Genomic DNA, 14,332 nt, shown 5'->3' on the forward strand with positions numbered 1-14,332 from the left:
GGCATTTTGAGTCAGATGACCATATGATATATTACTCTGGAGATGAAAAAGTGAGGAAAAATGGAGTTGCTTTCATAGTTAAAAAAGTCATTGCTAGATCTGCCTTGAAGTACAATATTTTCAGTGACAGGATAATATCTATACGCATACAAGGAAGTTCAGTGAATACCACTATCAACTCTGCTGTATCCTGAGCCAATTTCGTCATCTTTGACACACCTACCCCCATTACTCCAGTTACTAAGTCAATCCATCTAATCCAAGGTCTTCCTCTCTTGTGCTGTTCCTTCATTCCAAGAACTAGTCCCTCCTTGCAACATGTCCAAGGTATATCAGATGGAGCCTCAAAATCCTTGCTTCCAAGGAGCAGTCTGGTTTCACTCCATCCAGGATGGACCTGTTTGTTCTCTTAGCCATCCATGGTATATTCAAGACTCTTGTCCAGCACCACACCTCAAAGGCATCAATTCTTCTATCATCCTTAATCATTGGCCCCCTCTCTGATGTGTAGCAAATAAACAATTGGGAAGACTATGGCCTAGATCAGGTGAACTTTAGTCTCTAGACTGACATCATTGCTCTTCAATACTTTAGCAGATTTTCCTAATGAAGTTAATCTTTTTATTTCCTAGCTGCTAGGACCAAGAGTGGAGCCAAGCAAGCTGAAGCTGTTAACAATCTCAATCTCTTCACCATCTATCATGATGCTGCCAGTTGGCCCAGTGGTGAGAATCTTTGTTTTCTTTTTGTTGAGCTTCAATCCATATTGAAGGCTGCAGTCCTTGTTTACTGCAGCAAATCCCTCAGGTCCTGCTGAGTTTGGGCAAGCAAGGTTGGTCATCTGCATAACACAAGTTGTTGAGGAGTCTTCTTCCAATCCTGATGCCACATTCTTCCTCACAGAGCCCAACCTCCCAGAGGATCTGTTACACATATAGATTAAAAAAGTATGGAGATGGAATGCATCCCTGGTGACCACCTTTCCTGATTTTGAACCATGCAATGTTTCCTTGCTTTTTTCTGATAACTGCCGCCTGGTCCAAGTATAGATTTCGCATTAGCACAATCAAATGTTCTGGGATTCCCTTTTTTCTCAGAGTTAGCCACAGTTTGTTGTGATCCACACAGTCAAATGCCTTTGGATAGATAATGAAACACAAACATAAACACTCTGATATTTTCTGCTTTTAGCTGAAGTCCATTTAACATTGGCCATAATGTCCCTAGGGCTATGGCCTCTTCTAAACCCAGTCTGCCTATTTGGTAGTTCTCTGTTGATGTGCTGCTCTAGTTGTTTTTGGATATTATTCAGCATATGCTTGCATATGATATTAATGATAATGTTTGATAATTTTTTCACATTCTGTCGGGTCACCTTTCTTTGGGATGGGAACAAATATTGATCTCTTCCAGTCAGTTGGCCAAGTGGTTGTCCTCCAGATTTCTTGGCACAACCTGGTAGTGTGTCCAAGGCAGTGTCTGTTTATTGAAATATGTCAACTGGGATGCCATCAATTCCTGGGGCCTTATTTTTTTTGCCAATTCCTTCATAGCAGCTTGAACTTCCTCCTTCATCACCATAGACTCTTGATTATATGTTGTTTCATGACATTCTTCTGTGTCAGCCAATACTTTCTGGTATAGTGACTCTTTGTACGCCTTCCATCTTCTTTTGTTACTTCCTAGGTCATTCAGCATTCTGCCCACTCAAGACTTGAGTTTGCTCTTCTGTTCCTCAGCTTAAGAAATGCTGAATGAATTCGTTTCTTTTAATCTTCCAACTCCAGCTCTTTGGACATTTCATTATAATACTTTGCTTTGTCTTCCTGTGCTGCCTTTTGAAATCTTTTGTTCAGCTCCTTCACATCTCGATTTCTTCCCTTTGGTTTGGCTTCTCAGAGTTCCAGTGCAATATTAGTAAGACTTTAATTTTCTGTATCTTATAATCTTTTTATATCTTTAGGTTATCACACACTGTCTAGCACATAAGAGAGACTCTGAAAATATTGATTTGCTCTAATTTTCTATTGGTAGTTTGATGTGATTTATGGAAATACAGAAAAAGAATCCTAGTTTTGAGATATTAAACATCTCTGTCTGCACTAATGCTTGTGTTTGGCTAAGCAAGAATAGTTTTCATTATAATTCTGTTTTAAAGAGATTCATATATAATGCTTCCCTCTTGTGGTCAATTTCAGCACTTCCCCACACTGAACTCAATCTTTAGACCAGTTCTGTAATAGAAATACAGGTGGATAGATAATGAACACTGTATTGGAACAGATGAGGGAGAGAATTGTTTAAAATAAATCTATGATTAAGCGTTCCATATAAGCCAATGGTCCAGAATAAGAGGTATATTGCAAAGAGGATTGGGGGAGGGGAAAGGGAAGGGGAGGGAGAGAGGAAATTGTGCAACAATGAATGAATTTTTTTTTTTAAAGAAGTGAACTTGAGGAGGAGAAAGAGACGAGGAGGGAAGAAAAGGTGTCACAATGAATTAATGAAAATATAAAGAAATACCTTGTGAGTCATAGATGTCACTTTAAATTTTCTACATGCCATATTAAAAGTGATTGCAAATAGAATGATAAGGCTTTTTCACTAACTTAGCCAACAGGTAAAATGGAAAATAATTTTAATAGAACATCTTATTTAGCCCAATGCATTTAAAGTATTATCATTTCTACACTAGGCTACCAGAACTCCCTCTACATATAATTGATTTAAAAATACTACTCAAATGTAGAATAATCTTTCTCCTCTTATTCCAGGTCCTTAAAAGCCAGACCTCAATTCAGACTAGCTGATTTTTTAGTTCTCAAAAGCCATATGTGGCTACTAGTTATGCTATTTATTGGACAGCACAATATTATATTAATTGGTCTAGATTCTGGAGAATTTTAGAAAAGTACCATTTCTGGGATCTGTTCTTGAAGTTGTGACTAAATTGACTGAGGCAGCATTTTTTCTTTTCCTTAAAGTTCTCCCAAGTTAACTATAATAACTAATGTTTTGCTGTTGTTGTTGAGTTAGAACTGACTCATAACTGATCTTCTAGCAGATTTTCAAAGATGGTAAATCTCAAAGAAGGATCGTTCTCCTGTGGAGCAGCTAATGAGTTAGAACTATGTGTTATTGGAACGGCAGTGTCAATCCTTACCATTAGGCCTCTATGGAGTTTGTCTTTCAATATAGCTTTCTAGGACTATTTTGAAGTGGATGATTGAACCATATGGATGGGCGGGACTATGCAAATAGGGCGTGTTGGCATATACACAAAGAGATTGGCTATCTACCATTCCACAAGGGGATTGGCCAGTCTCAACACTCTATAAAAGGATTGGCTAGTTTCACCAATAAATTGAACAGCTTTAGCTTCAGAGATGGAATATTCCCCTGACAGAGAAGAGGAAAGAGATTGTCCTCACTCCAGTGAAGAGGAGGCAGAAAAATGTAGAACGTGCTTCAGGATAGTGGCAGCAGCCATGGCTGAACTGGCGAATTGATGTGAGATGGGATTTTGGGTGGAGATGGTAGCCAATTTTGGTAGGACTGAGAACTTTATTGGACAATTGGGTAGAAAGCCAATATTGGCAACACTGAGAATCTGTTGGACAATTGGGGAAGGAAGCCAATATCAGGAGGACTGAGAACTTGGTAACATGTAGAGCCATGGGTTGAGGTGTATGTACATTTTTGGGAGCTGTCTTGACTATATTCTGTTATTAATCTGAATTAATTATTGATTATTGACTCCCCAAGACAGTACATAAAAGCAACAACAATAACAACAACAATATGGTTGGTTCTGTGTGGTCTGTGAGCTATCACATCAGATTTTGGGCCCAACAGAGCAGTATGATTGGCGTTGAGATGAGTAGAAAGAGGTATGGGAGTGTGGAGGACATGTCTGACCTCTTGAGAATTGGTTTTGTGTTATCGATACTGTGGTCAGGGATAGTTTCCCTCTGTGAAATTGGCAAAGGTCAGACATGGCACCCCCCACATGGCCTTTGCTCTTTTTACAGCCACTAGCATTTGTTCTAACTCATTAATCCTCACAAAGGTCCTGTGAGGTGATAAATGAAAGACCAGAGGCACAGTGAGGTTAAGAGACCTTCCTGCCATCACAGAACTTCCTGGTGGGAGCCAGATGGTGAGCTCAGGCACCAAAGCTGGACCCTTAACCTCTGAAATCCTGGAAACTACGCTTGTGAGAAGGGTTACTTTGTTCTGTGTGCTGTGTAAGACTAAGTGACTTTTTCAAGATGCTGTTATGAATTTAATTACTTCCCCCCAAAATAAGTGTCAACTTCACTGAGTCATGATTCTCAGTATTGTGTAATTGTTCTCCCTTTTTGAACTGATGCAATTCTATGTGTTGTAAATCTTCACCCCTATGATGTTAATAGGAAGCTGTGGTGGCCCTAATGGGTAAGGAGTTGTGCTACCAACCCAAAGGCAGGTGGTTTGAACCTACCAGCCACTTTGTAGGAGAAAGATAGTCAGTCTCCTCCTGTGTGATTTACAGCCTCTGAAAACCTACTGGAGGATCAGCTATAAGTCAGTTCTGATTTAACAGCATATAATAACAACCTGAAGCTAAGAGGAAACTAAGTAGGGCAGTGGATGAAGCACTGGACTGCAAATCTGAAATTTAGTGGCTTCACCCACTAGTTGCTTTGTGGGAAGAAAATGTGGCATTTGGTAGCCTTGGAAATGCTGTGGGTCAATTCTGCCTTGTTCTGTAGGGTTGCTATGAGTTGGGATCAATTCAAGGATGAGTTTAGATTTTATAGTGTTACAAAACCACACTACAATCTCAGACACACAATTTTAACCTATTAGCTGCTTCTCAGGAGGAAGATGGCCAGTCTCCTCCTGTACAATTTACGGCATCTGAAAACCCACTGGAAGGTCAGCTATGGGTCAGTTCTGACTTCATGACACACAGCACCACCTCCACAAGGTAGAATTAGAGGCAGTTATGTTTATAAGGTACAGGCTACAATCAACAGTTTTAGGTTATAGCATAAATCAGGAGGGATTTTGTGAGGGACTGGTTCCTTGGAGAGGGACATCACACTTGGAAGGGTGGAGAGATGGAGAAAGAGAGGGAGACCATTGATGAGATGGATTTATACAGTGACTAACATAATAAGGGTAGGTGTGTCAGAGACAGTAAAGTTGGCACAGGAGAGAGTTTCAGGGCTGTTGTACATTGGGTTGCTATGAGTCGCAAATGACTTGATTGCATATAACAACAACAAAAAATCAAGTGAGCACCTGAAGGGGGACCTAACTAATCACCAAGAAAGAGGAACTGGAGCGGAGCAAATCTTTGAACTTGTGGTCTCTGCCCTAAGAACATCCAAGGTGGATACTGATAACAAACACTTGGAGATTTCCAAGGTCTTCAGGCCCACAGAAAGACCTTCTCCCAGAAGCAACACAAAGGGAAAGCTGATGTCCTGAGTGGAGATACAGTCTCTTAAACAGTGAGAAAGTAAATATCTATTTATGAAAACCATCCACTTGTGGTATTTCAGTTACAGCAGCATTTAACATCTAAGACAGATGCCTTTCTCAGTTAGCCCTTTCTCATCAAAACAGATGTGAATCAATGTTGAGGGAAAGCCCATCCCTACAGATCCTCTGTTAGTGACATGAGGCCATTGATGAGAAGACGCTTGCCACCAATGTGCCATACTCACATAGTACATTTCAGAGTAGATGTTGCAGGAGGATTTCAGTAGAACTCTTAACTCTAGCTTACTTCATCCTGGACTACCTGGGCCCCTTACCTGTGCCTGTGCAGCCTGGTTTGGTGGTCGTAGCTGGGCAGCTGGGGCCTGGCCTTCTCCTCCTGAGCTGGGGTCGTCGAGGCTGTGGTGGATGGCAGGAGTGTTGGGGGCTTGTCAGCTGCCACCGAAGAAGGTTTGGGACTTAGAGGGCGGTTCATAAGTGAAAGATCAGGGTGTGTATGATAGACTGGAGGGGCCTGGGTCCTCCCAGCTGCTTTGGTTACTGCAAGAGACAGCAGGGAAAAGTGACCTTCCAAATACACCCTGTAACCTCCAGTAGGATTTCATCACCATCTCTTCCCCTCTTGCCCTCTTCTTCCCTTTTCTCCGTACTACTTCTGCTCTTTCAGTCCTCATGCCCTATAATCCCTCCTTAACAGAGGCCTGACTATGAAAAAGAATACTTGTGGGAATTAGTTGCATAGGTTGTTTTTTTTTTTAGCATCCACTTCCTAAATAACATGCTTCCAAAAAGTCTATGAACTTTGATAAATGTTGATAGCTGGAGAGGGGCTTCAGGCCTTTTGTTCAAAGGGTCGTCGCTATGAGTCATGCTCGACTTGAAGGCAATCAACAACAACAACCACCTTAAACTCTAGGAAACTCTGGTGGCCGAGTGGGTAGGAAGTTGCACTCCCACCAAATGAGGGTGGTTCAGCCACCAGCTGCTCTGTGGGTGAAAGATGGACAATCTTCTCCTGCGTGATATACAGTATCCAAAAACCTGTTGGAGGGTCAACTATGCATTGGTTCTGACCCAACAGCTACGAGTGAGTCAAGTTTCAACTTTCTTTTTTATTCTTTATTGTGTTTTGGGTGAAAGCTCACAGAGAGGTTAATTTTCCATTCAACAAGTTACATGTATTTTGTTTCCTGACATTGGCCCCAAACACCACAACATAGCAAGCAGCATTCTTCTCTCTCCCTGGGTGGCTCATTTCCATTTTTCCTGATTCTCTGCCCCTTTCTGCTTTCTGACCTCTGTCTTGGGGTAAATGCTGCTCTGTTGGTCTTACATGGTTGATGACCCTGAAGCAAGTGCTCATGCCTGGTATCATTGTTCACTGTGGCTTGGCTGCAAGGTTATCTCCAGAGAGGAGTTCTGTTCTAGTCTTGAAGGGTGTCTAACGGCCAAAGTGTCAGTGGTCCCATGAGTTTATACTGTATAGTAGTTAGTTTTAAATTGCTGAAGGATCTTTCACATCTGGAGACCGTGATGGGAAAGAGTAACAGCTCATTGGCACCTCCTTCAAGTGGCATGTGCACACCAGGGTATGTGCCATCCTGATCAAGCCTCTGCTGTCAAGTCTACTCCAACTCATAGTGACTCTCAAGTTTCCAGGGTTGTAAATATCACAGGAGGAGATTGCCCCACTTTCTCCCACGGAGGGACTGAATGGTATAGCCCAACAACCCATCTTTCAGCTAGCATGCTGGCTTTTAGCACTGTAACCACCAGAGCTCCGGAGTTTTACCTACCGTCCCCTGGATATACCTCTGCTTCTTAGCATGTTTTCCATATCTGCTAGATTCCCAAGTCTATTCTTCAAATATATTTCCTCTGGGAAGCCTTCCTAATCTCCTCCCCATGTAGAATAGTTCTCCCACCTCTGCACCTGAAGTCTTGTTTATAGTTCTGCTCCTGTTCCATTTTGGGCCATTTCTCTGGGCTTTCCATGCTACCTAACGCATACTCATCAATCAATTGATCATAATATTGGGTGTATGAAGCACTCAGTTACATCATCCTTCTTTACACCCAAGAGGCTCCCATAGTGTAATAGCATCCAATTAATTTATAGGTCGTATAGAGTAGCTGTGACTGTATGATGGAAATATTGCATGCCAGAAGGTGCTTAAAAATGGATATATATTTTAAAATGTAAGGTATGTGTTGCTCGACTTGACAACAATCAACAAGGCATGTATAACCTTTACTCAGCTCTTTGTTGCAAAAGGGTAGTGGTAAACAAATCCTTGTGTTCCGGTAGGTAGAAGAAAGTGCTGTGGGAAGCAGGTGCCATGAGGACCTCTGACTGGTTGGAACGCTGCCCAGTCTTGGGTTTGAAAGTCATTCATAAAATAGTTTGCAATTTTGTGAATGAAACACAAATCCCGTTGCTTGTAGTGCCACCTGGTGGTGGTATTCCAATTCTGCGTGCAATTGGAATTTGGAGTTCTGGCAACAAAGGAGTTCTGGTAGCAGGAGAGCATCTGTGCTGGGCCGCCAGCCCGTGAGAGGTAAACGAAGCAGTCTCCTCTTGTAAAGATTTACTACACTAGAAGACCGATAGAGGGCACAATGAGCTGGAATTGACTCCACCACAGTGGGTTGGTCTGGCTAAAATGAAAATATGGAAAGCAGGTATCAGGAGGTCCCTTGTGTGCTGCCTGAGTTCTGTTCTCCCCATCGGTCTTCACAATGTCCCCATTGCCCCCGCCTCCCATCCTAGCTTTGGTGAACTGACCTTTGGATGTGAGTTCAGAAGGACTGTCATATTCAGGTATCCACAACCAAGGGGCCTTCAGGGTTGTCGTCAGATGGAGAAGTCTGTGAGACCATTCTGGAATCTGGGGTTCTAGCTCCTTTTTCCAGCGAGAGTCATAATACTCTGCTGGAGGCAAGAGAAAAACATTTGTGGGTTCAAGGTCGTGGCTGAGATCTGCAGAAGAAACTCTTGATGTGAGTTGAAACTGACTGTGGATGGCGGTGAGGGAACGAGGACAGGGAGCATGAAGGAGCAGGAAAGGACTGAGCTGTGGGCTTCCTTAAAGAGATACCCTCTCCTTCTGCCCTGCAAACATTCCCTGCAAAGCCAACAGGGGTCACTGGCATTTTAGGCTGTGAGCGACTTCTGTATGTGTGTGTAGACATACTATGGTGAAAGATGGGCTTCAGTAGAAGTGAAGTATGGGTCAGATGAGAAAATACTGACTTTGACAAACAAAACACCAAACAGCCCTTTCCTTGCATTTGTCTCCTATGTTTCCTATAGGGCAATTAGGGAGGGTAATTCTATCCTTTTGCTTCTAATGTCCTCTCATCTCAGAGCCTCTCCCCAATCTCACCCCACTACCCTGCCCTGGATAGAATGGCCTTGTTTCTTACATGTATTTTGGATAGAAAATTCTGGGTTTAACAATGACGTTGTCATGAGGTCAGTGACGATGCTGTGAGGTCTCACCTACGTGGATCCCGGTCCTTGCTCTGGTTCACATGCAGTAAATAGGAGAGTCTGGGGAACTACTGCAGGTGGTTGGTTATTGCAGCCTCTCAGCATTTCTGGGGCAGCCAAGCCTCCAGGCATTTGGGGTACCTACCACTGATGCTCAGGGTGATTTTCAGGGTCTTGCCCTGGTCTGTGTTGAAGCCCGCCCCGCAGGCATAGACTCCACTGTCATCCTCAGTCACCTCTGTAATCTCCACCAGAAAGACATTTTCTTCTGGGCACAGCTTCAGAGTGACTCGACCAATATATTCATTCTTGACATAATATTTATTGGATACCACAGTGGCACACATTCCAGATTCAGATACTTCCCGGCACAGGTATATCCTTGGGTATGTTTCAGGCAATGGACACTTGAAGGTAATGGATCCTCCTAGCTCTCCCTCCAGATTGACTTCAGGGAGCTTCTTTCGAGCCCCAACTACTGCAAGGAGAAGAAAGTAATTCAGAGAAAGACCAATCCCCAGCTACGCTCCAATCCCAGCAACACCTCCAACTCCAGCTCGAAATCCCCAGTACAGTCTCCTTCTCATGCACAGTCATGGTCCTGTTACCATCAGCCATCCTATCACCTATCAGCCATCGCTTAATCTCAACCCTATGCTCACCATTTGGCCTCACACTTTTCCTATTCCAACTCTATGCACAACCTCAATTTGGCTCCATGGCCATCTACAACCCTCTGCCTAGTCCCAGCCTACTGTATCAGCCATATCCCTCCCCTGTCACAGCTTAAGTACCAGGTGCAAACCCATAAAGGCTCAGACATCAAACCCCTGAGAATATAGTGGAGGCGACATCACTCCCTCCTCCCAAAGAGAGGCACTATGTCTTCAAACTACGCCTTCTATGACTTCAAACAGCATATGACTTCAGTGTGGGGGTGACAGGCATGCTGTGATTATGCTACAACAGTCTTTCCTTTCTGGTTTTAGGGTGCAAACAATTTGCTCTCACCTACTAACTAAAATAAGTTAATAAGTTTTGTAAGTTAGTAATCCATCCAGTGGCACATTGGAAGAAAGACTTGGTGATTTGCTTCTGTAAGTTTATAAGCATTGAAAATCCTATGGAGCTCAATTCTACTCTAACAACATCAGAATGACTCAGAAGGGACTCAGTGGCAACAGGGTTCTGTTTTGCTCAGACCCAGCCAGTCAGCCATTTGTCAGCAGTTCTATTCAGCAAATCAGTGAATAAGTTATTTCTAGAATGGCTTTCATGTGACAGTTGGAGAGCCAGTATCACTCCTCTCATGAATCATTTGGAGAGCTATGTAAACATATAGGTGGAACAACGTATCACATCCCTATGGCCCAAATCTGAGAAAAAAAAGGCAGTTGGACCACTAGCCCAGCGGAAGCCCAGTAGGACCATTTGACCCAATCTGTTCAATAGTTTGAGGGGAAACTTCTAGAAGAAATAGTATCTAAGCTGAGATTTGAAATGGGCATAGAAGTCCACTGAGAGAATGATGATCATCTTCGCTGAGATGGGGACATGGGTAGGAAAGCAAGGGTGAGTGGCTGTGAGTGTGTGGATATTGTATATGTGATGCAAGGAATTAGAGATGTGGTTCACAGGGTTCCATAGCATATACAGCCAGATGCTGTTGCTGAGGCAAGGCAGGTCTAATGCATCGAGCTAGTTAAAGAAGAGGGTAGGGTTGCATAGGATTATCAACTACAAAAAGTGGGCACCACCAAAGGTCTGAATGCTTTGGGGAAGAAGTGTCATATTTGTTGTTGTTAAATAATGTTGAGTCAACAGCAGCCAGGAAACTAAAAGACATATTATAATGGGAAACTTTGCTGTTAAGGACCTCTCGAAAATACTGAAGAACAATGATGTCACACTGGAGGTTAAGGTGCGCCTGATACAGGCCATGGTCTTTGCAATCACTTGCTATGTGTCAGAGAGCTGGACAATGACTAAGGATAGTAGAAGGAGAATTGATGCCTTTGAGCTGTGGTGCTGGAGAAGAGTATTGAATATACCATGGACTGCTAAGAAAACAAACGGGTTCATCCTAGAGAGGGTTAAACCAGGCTGCTCCTTGGAGGCAAGGATTCTGAAGCTTCATCGGATACATTTTGGACATTTTGCAAGGAGGGACCTGTCCTTGGAGAGGGACATCATACTTGGGAGGGTGGAGGGACGGTGCAGGAGAGGAAGACCCTCTATTAAGTGGATTAATTCTGTGACTGGGGTAAAGGGAGTAGGTGTGTCAGAGATAGTGAGATTGGCACAGGATAGGGCAGGGTTTAGGGCTGTTGTACATAGGGTCGCTATGAGTCACAGGTGACTCAATGGCACATAACAACAACAACTACTCATTGAAACCATGTGAACAACATATCTAAAGCCTGACCTATTCTGCACTGTCCTCACGATCTCTGACGTGATTGAGACCATCGTGAATGTCACTGTTTCACTCCATCCTGTTGAGGGTCTTTCTTTCATTTACCCTCAACCTGTCCCAGCTTGATGTCTTTTTCCAAGACTGGCCCCTCCTGATAACATGCCTGAAGAATGTCTCATCATTGCCTCTAAGGAGCACCCTAGTTACATTTATTCCAACCCACACGTGTTTGTTGTTTTAGTACTCCGTGGGATATTCAGTACTCTTTTACCAGCCTCAGAGCTCATAGACATCAACACCTTGATTTTAATTCTTCCTTGTTTAACTTTGAGCACTTTAACATCTTTCATCAAGGAAGAGGTCTTTGCAACATGTCTTTTGATCTGTTAACTATTTTTACATGGGCATTGATGTGGATCCAACTAAAATGACATTTTTGACAACTTCAATCTTTTCTTCATCTATCATATTGTTGCCTATTGGTCTAAAGCTGAGGAATTTTGCCTTTCTATTGCGATGTAATCCATATCAAAAGCTGTAGTCTTTGATCTTCTTCAGTAAGTAAGATTCACAGAAGGCATGCTTTTGGGGGTAGAATTAGGGCATGAGGTAGAGGAGAAGGAAATCTAGTGAATTCAGCCTCCATGAAGGCTCACTGTGTGTGAGATCTTAGAACGTTCATGGAACATAGAAAAGTTCACACACTCCTGAAATTCACCCACTGAATTTAGTCCAATAAGGAAGTCAAGGAAAGCTTCCACAAAGAGGCAGAGATTGAGGCTTCTGGGTAAGCAGGCAGTTCTGAGGCCATCCCAGTGGAAGAAGGAAGGAAGGTAGGAACAAGCATTTGGATATGGTATAAGAATTCAAGGATGGCAGGGCAGGGTCTGGGAAGGAAGCTTAGAGGAGTTGAAGGACTTAGAAGAGAGACAGGAGCGTAAGATCTGTTGTGAAAGCCCTCACATGAAGACTCAACCATGGCTTTTAGTCCTTTTGAAATGGAGACATGAGGTAGCCTCATGGCTGGAACAGAGATGGAATGGTGCCTTCATGCAAAGGACAAGGCCCAGTATAAGCAGTTGAGGGATCCCCCTGTGTCTCCAGAGGTCATATGCACACCTGTGGATAAAGCCCAGCGCTCAAAGGAAGAAAAACAGGAAGTTTTATCTGGCTGAGACTAACTCTGCCAGAAAAGAGGCGTAGATGCTGCTTTCCCAAGAACAAAGGTCATAAAGCATCTAGAGACAAGGCCCAGCAGAGTTTGGTCACTGCTCATGCAGACACCTTCAGGGGCTGTCCTGTCACTTAACGAGGGACTTTTGGTAAGCTCCAAACTCACCCAGTTCTTCATTGTTCAACCACTGGAGGTGAGGTACAGAGAAGGTGATAGGGTACACTGAGGTCTGATGAACCAGGGAGCACTAGTGGGTGATGTGAAAATGATAGAAACTTCAGGAGAAAGGAACCAAACCTCCTTGGAGTTCAGAATAGCCACTGACATACACCAAGCCTTAGAAAAGCACATTTCAAAACTAAGGAACTGAAGCAGTTCCAGTCTCCTGGTTTAGAAATCTGAAAAGTACAGCATGTTTAAGTGTCATGGAGGGGAAACTCGACAGATACAGAAAACCTGGTTCTACCCTTAACACCAAACACATTGCTGCGGACTTAATTCTAACTAACAGAGACTCATTAGATTTCAACTGTAAATCTTAATGGGAAGAGACTACTCATCCCCATTTTTCTCCAGCAGATGAGCTGATAGGTTAGAACTGACTGTTTTGGAGTCCAGAATGAAGGCTGTAAAGTGGAGTGGACTTGGGGGGAGGGATTGTATAACAGTGAAAGAATTTTTCTTTAACTTTTCAAAGGGAAGAGTGAACTGGGGGGAGGGGTAGCAGGGAGAAAAGTATAACAATGAATGAATGGAAATCCAAAGTCTCTGTAAACTTTCATTAAAATTAATAACAATTTAAAAAATGGACAGAATAAAAAAGAAAACCTGCCTGTCTTTGGGATAGCAGTCCAACACTTAACCCCAGCACTACCAGGGCTCTTTGGTCCAGTCCTTGGGTTTGGCGAGTCCATCCATCTAGGATGGAGTCTGGGGAGCTGCATTTTCAATAAATTAGTTTCCAGATGATTTTGTGTTTCTGTACTTTTGAGAGAATATAACTACATATACAAATGATTCTGAGGAAGGAAGACAGGTAATAGTAGAAAATACCTAAAGGAACAATGCTGTTTAATATTGTAAAGAGCTTCTGAAGAAGGGAACTTAATCTTTGTACTGGTGGGTTGGTTTTCAATGGTGAGGGCAGTGGGGAGAGAATGGGGCCTTAAAAAGTGACCCTCACACTCCCCGGCGCCGCTCGTGGGGGGCCCAAGTCCTTCTGATCGAGGCCCAGCCCGTGGACGGTGTGAGGCTGGTAGCGGCCCCCGGCACGCCGGGTCCGGGTCTTCCCGGAGTCGGGTTGCTTGGGAATGCAGCCCAAAGCGGGTGGTAAACTCCATCTAAGGCTAAATACCAGTACGAGACCGATAGTCAACAAGTACCGTACCGTAAGGGAAAGTTGAAAAGAACTTTGAAGAGAGAGTTCAAGAGGGCGTGAAACCGTTAAGAGGTAAACGGGTGGGGTCCTTAAAAAAAAAAAAGTGGCCCTCAGGTGAGAATTTAATGTCAGTGTGTATGCAGAACATGGTGGGGGGAAGCCCCTATATCATTTTCATAATGCAAAATAAAGTAAAACTCCATGAGGTCCTGACTTGTAGAGATGCTCTGAAGACAGATGTTGCCTTCTGTGTGATGGAAGGAGGGCACGGTGATGAGGACCTGATCAATCCAAGAGATAGCAGAATCTTTTTTTAAATATTTTTTTAAAAAATTTATTATTAATTTCAATGAAATTGCAGAGACTTTGGATTTCCATTCA

At 43.2% G+C, this 14,332-nt stretch overlaps 1 protein-coding gene across 1 annotated transcript in view; it reads right to left on the reverse strand.

Annotated features, from left to right (window-relative positions):
* FAIM3 (Fas apoptotic inhibitory molecule 3) overlaps positions 1 to 14,332 on the reverse strand; it is a 36,660-nt gene that overhangs the window by 18,358 nt on the left and 3,970 nt on the right. The window contains exons 2-3 of the mRNA XM_006887997.1: positions 9,129 to 9,461; positions 5,808 to 6,030 (exon numbers count right to left, since the gene is read on the reverse strand). Of these exons, the coding sequence (XP_006888059.1) occupies positions 5,808 to 6,030; positions 9,129 to 9,461 (556 nt within the window). The remainder of the gene's footprint in view (positions 1 to 5,807; positions 6,031 to 9,128; positions 9,462 to 14,332) is intronic.

The sequence above is a fragment of the Elephantulus edwardii genome, unplaced genomic scaffold (assembly GCF_000299155.1).
Source record: "Elephantulus edwardii isolate Elephantulus edwardi_28Jun2011 unplaced genomic scaffold, EleEdw1.0 scaffold00063, whole genome shotgun sequence".
Lineage (NCBI taxonomy): Eukaryota > Metazoa > Chordata > Mammalia > Macroscelidea > Macroscelididae > Elephantulus > Elephantulus edwardii.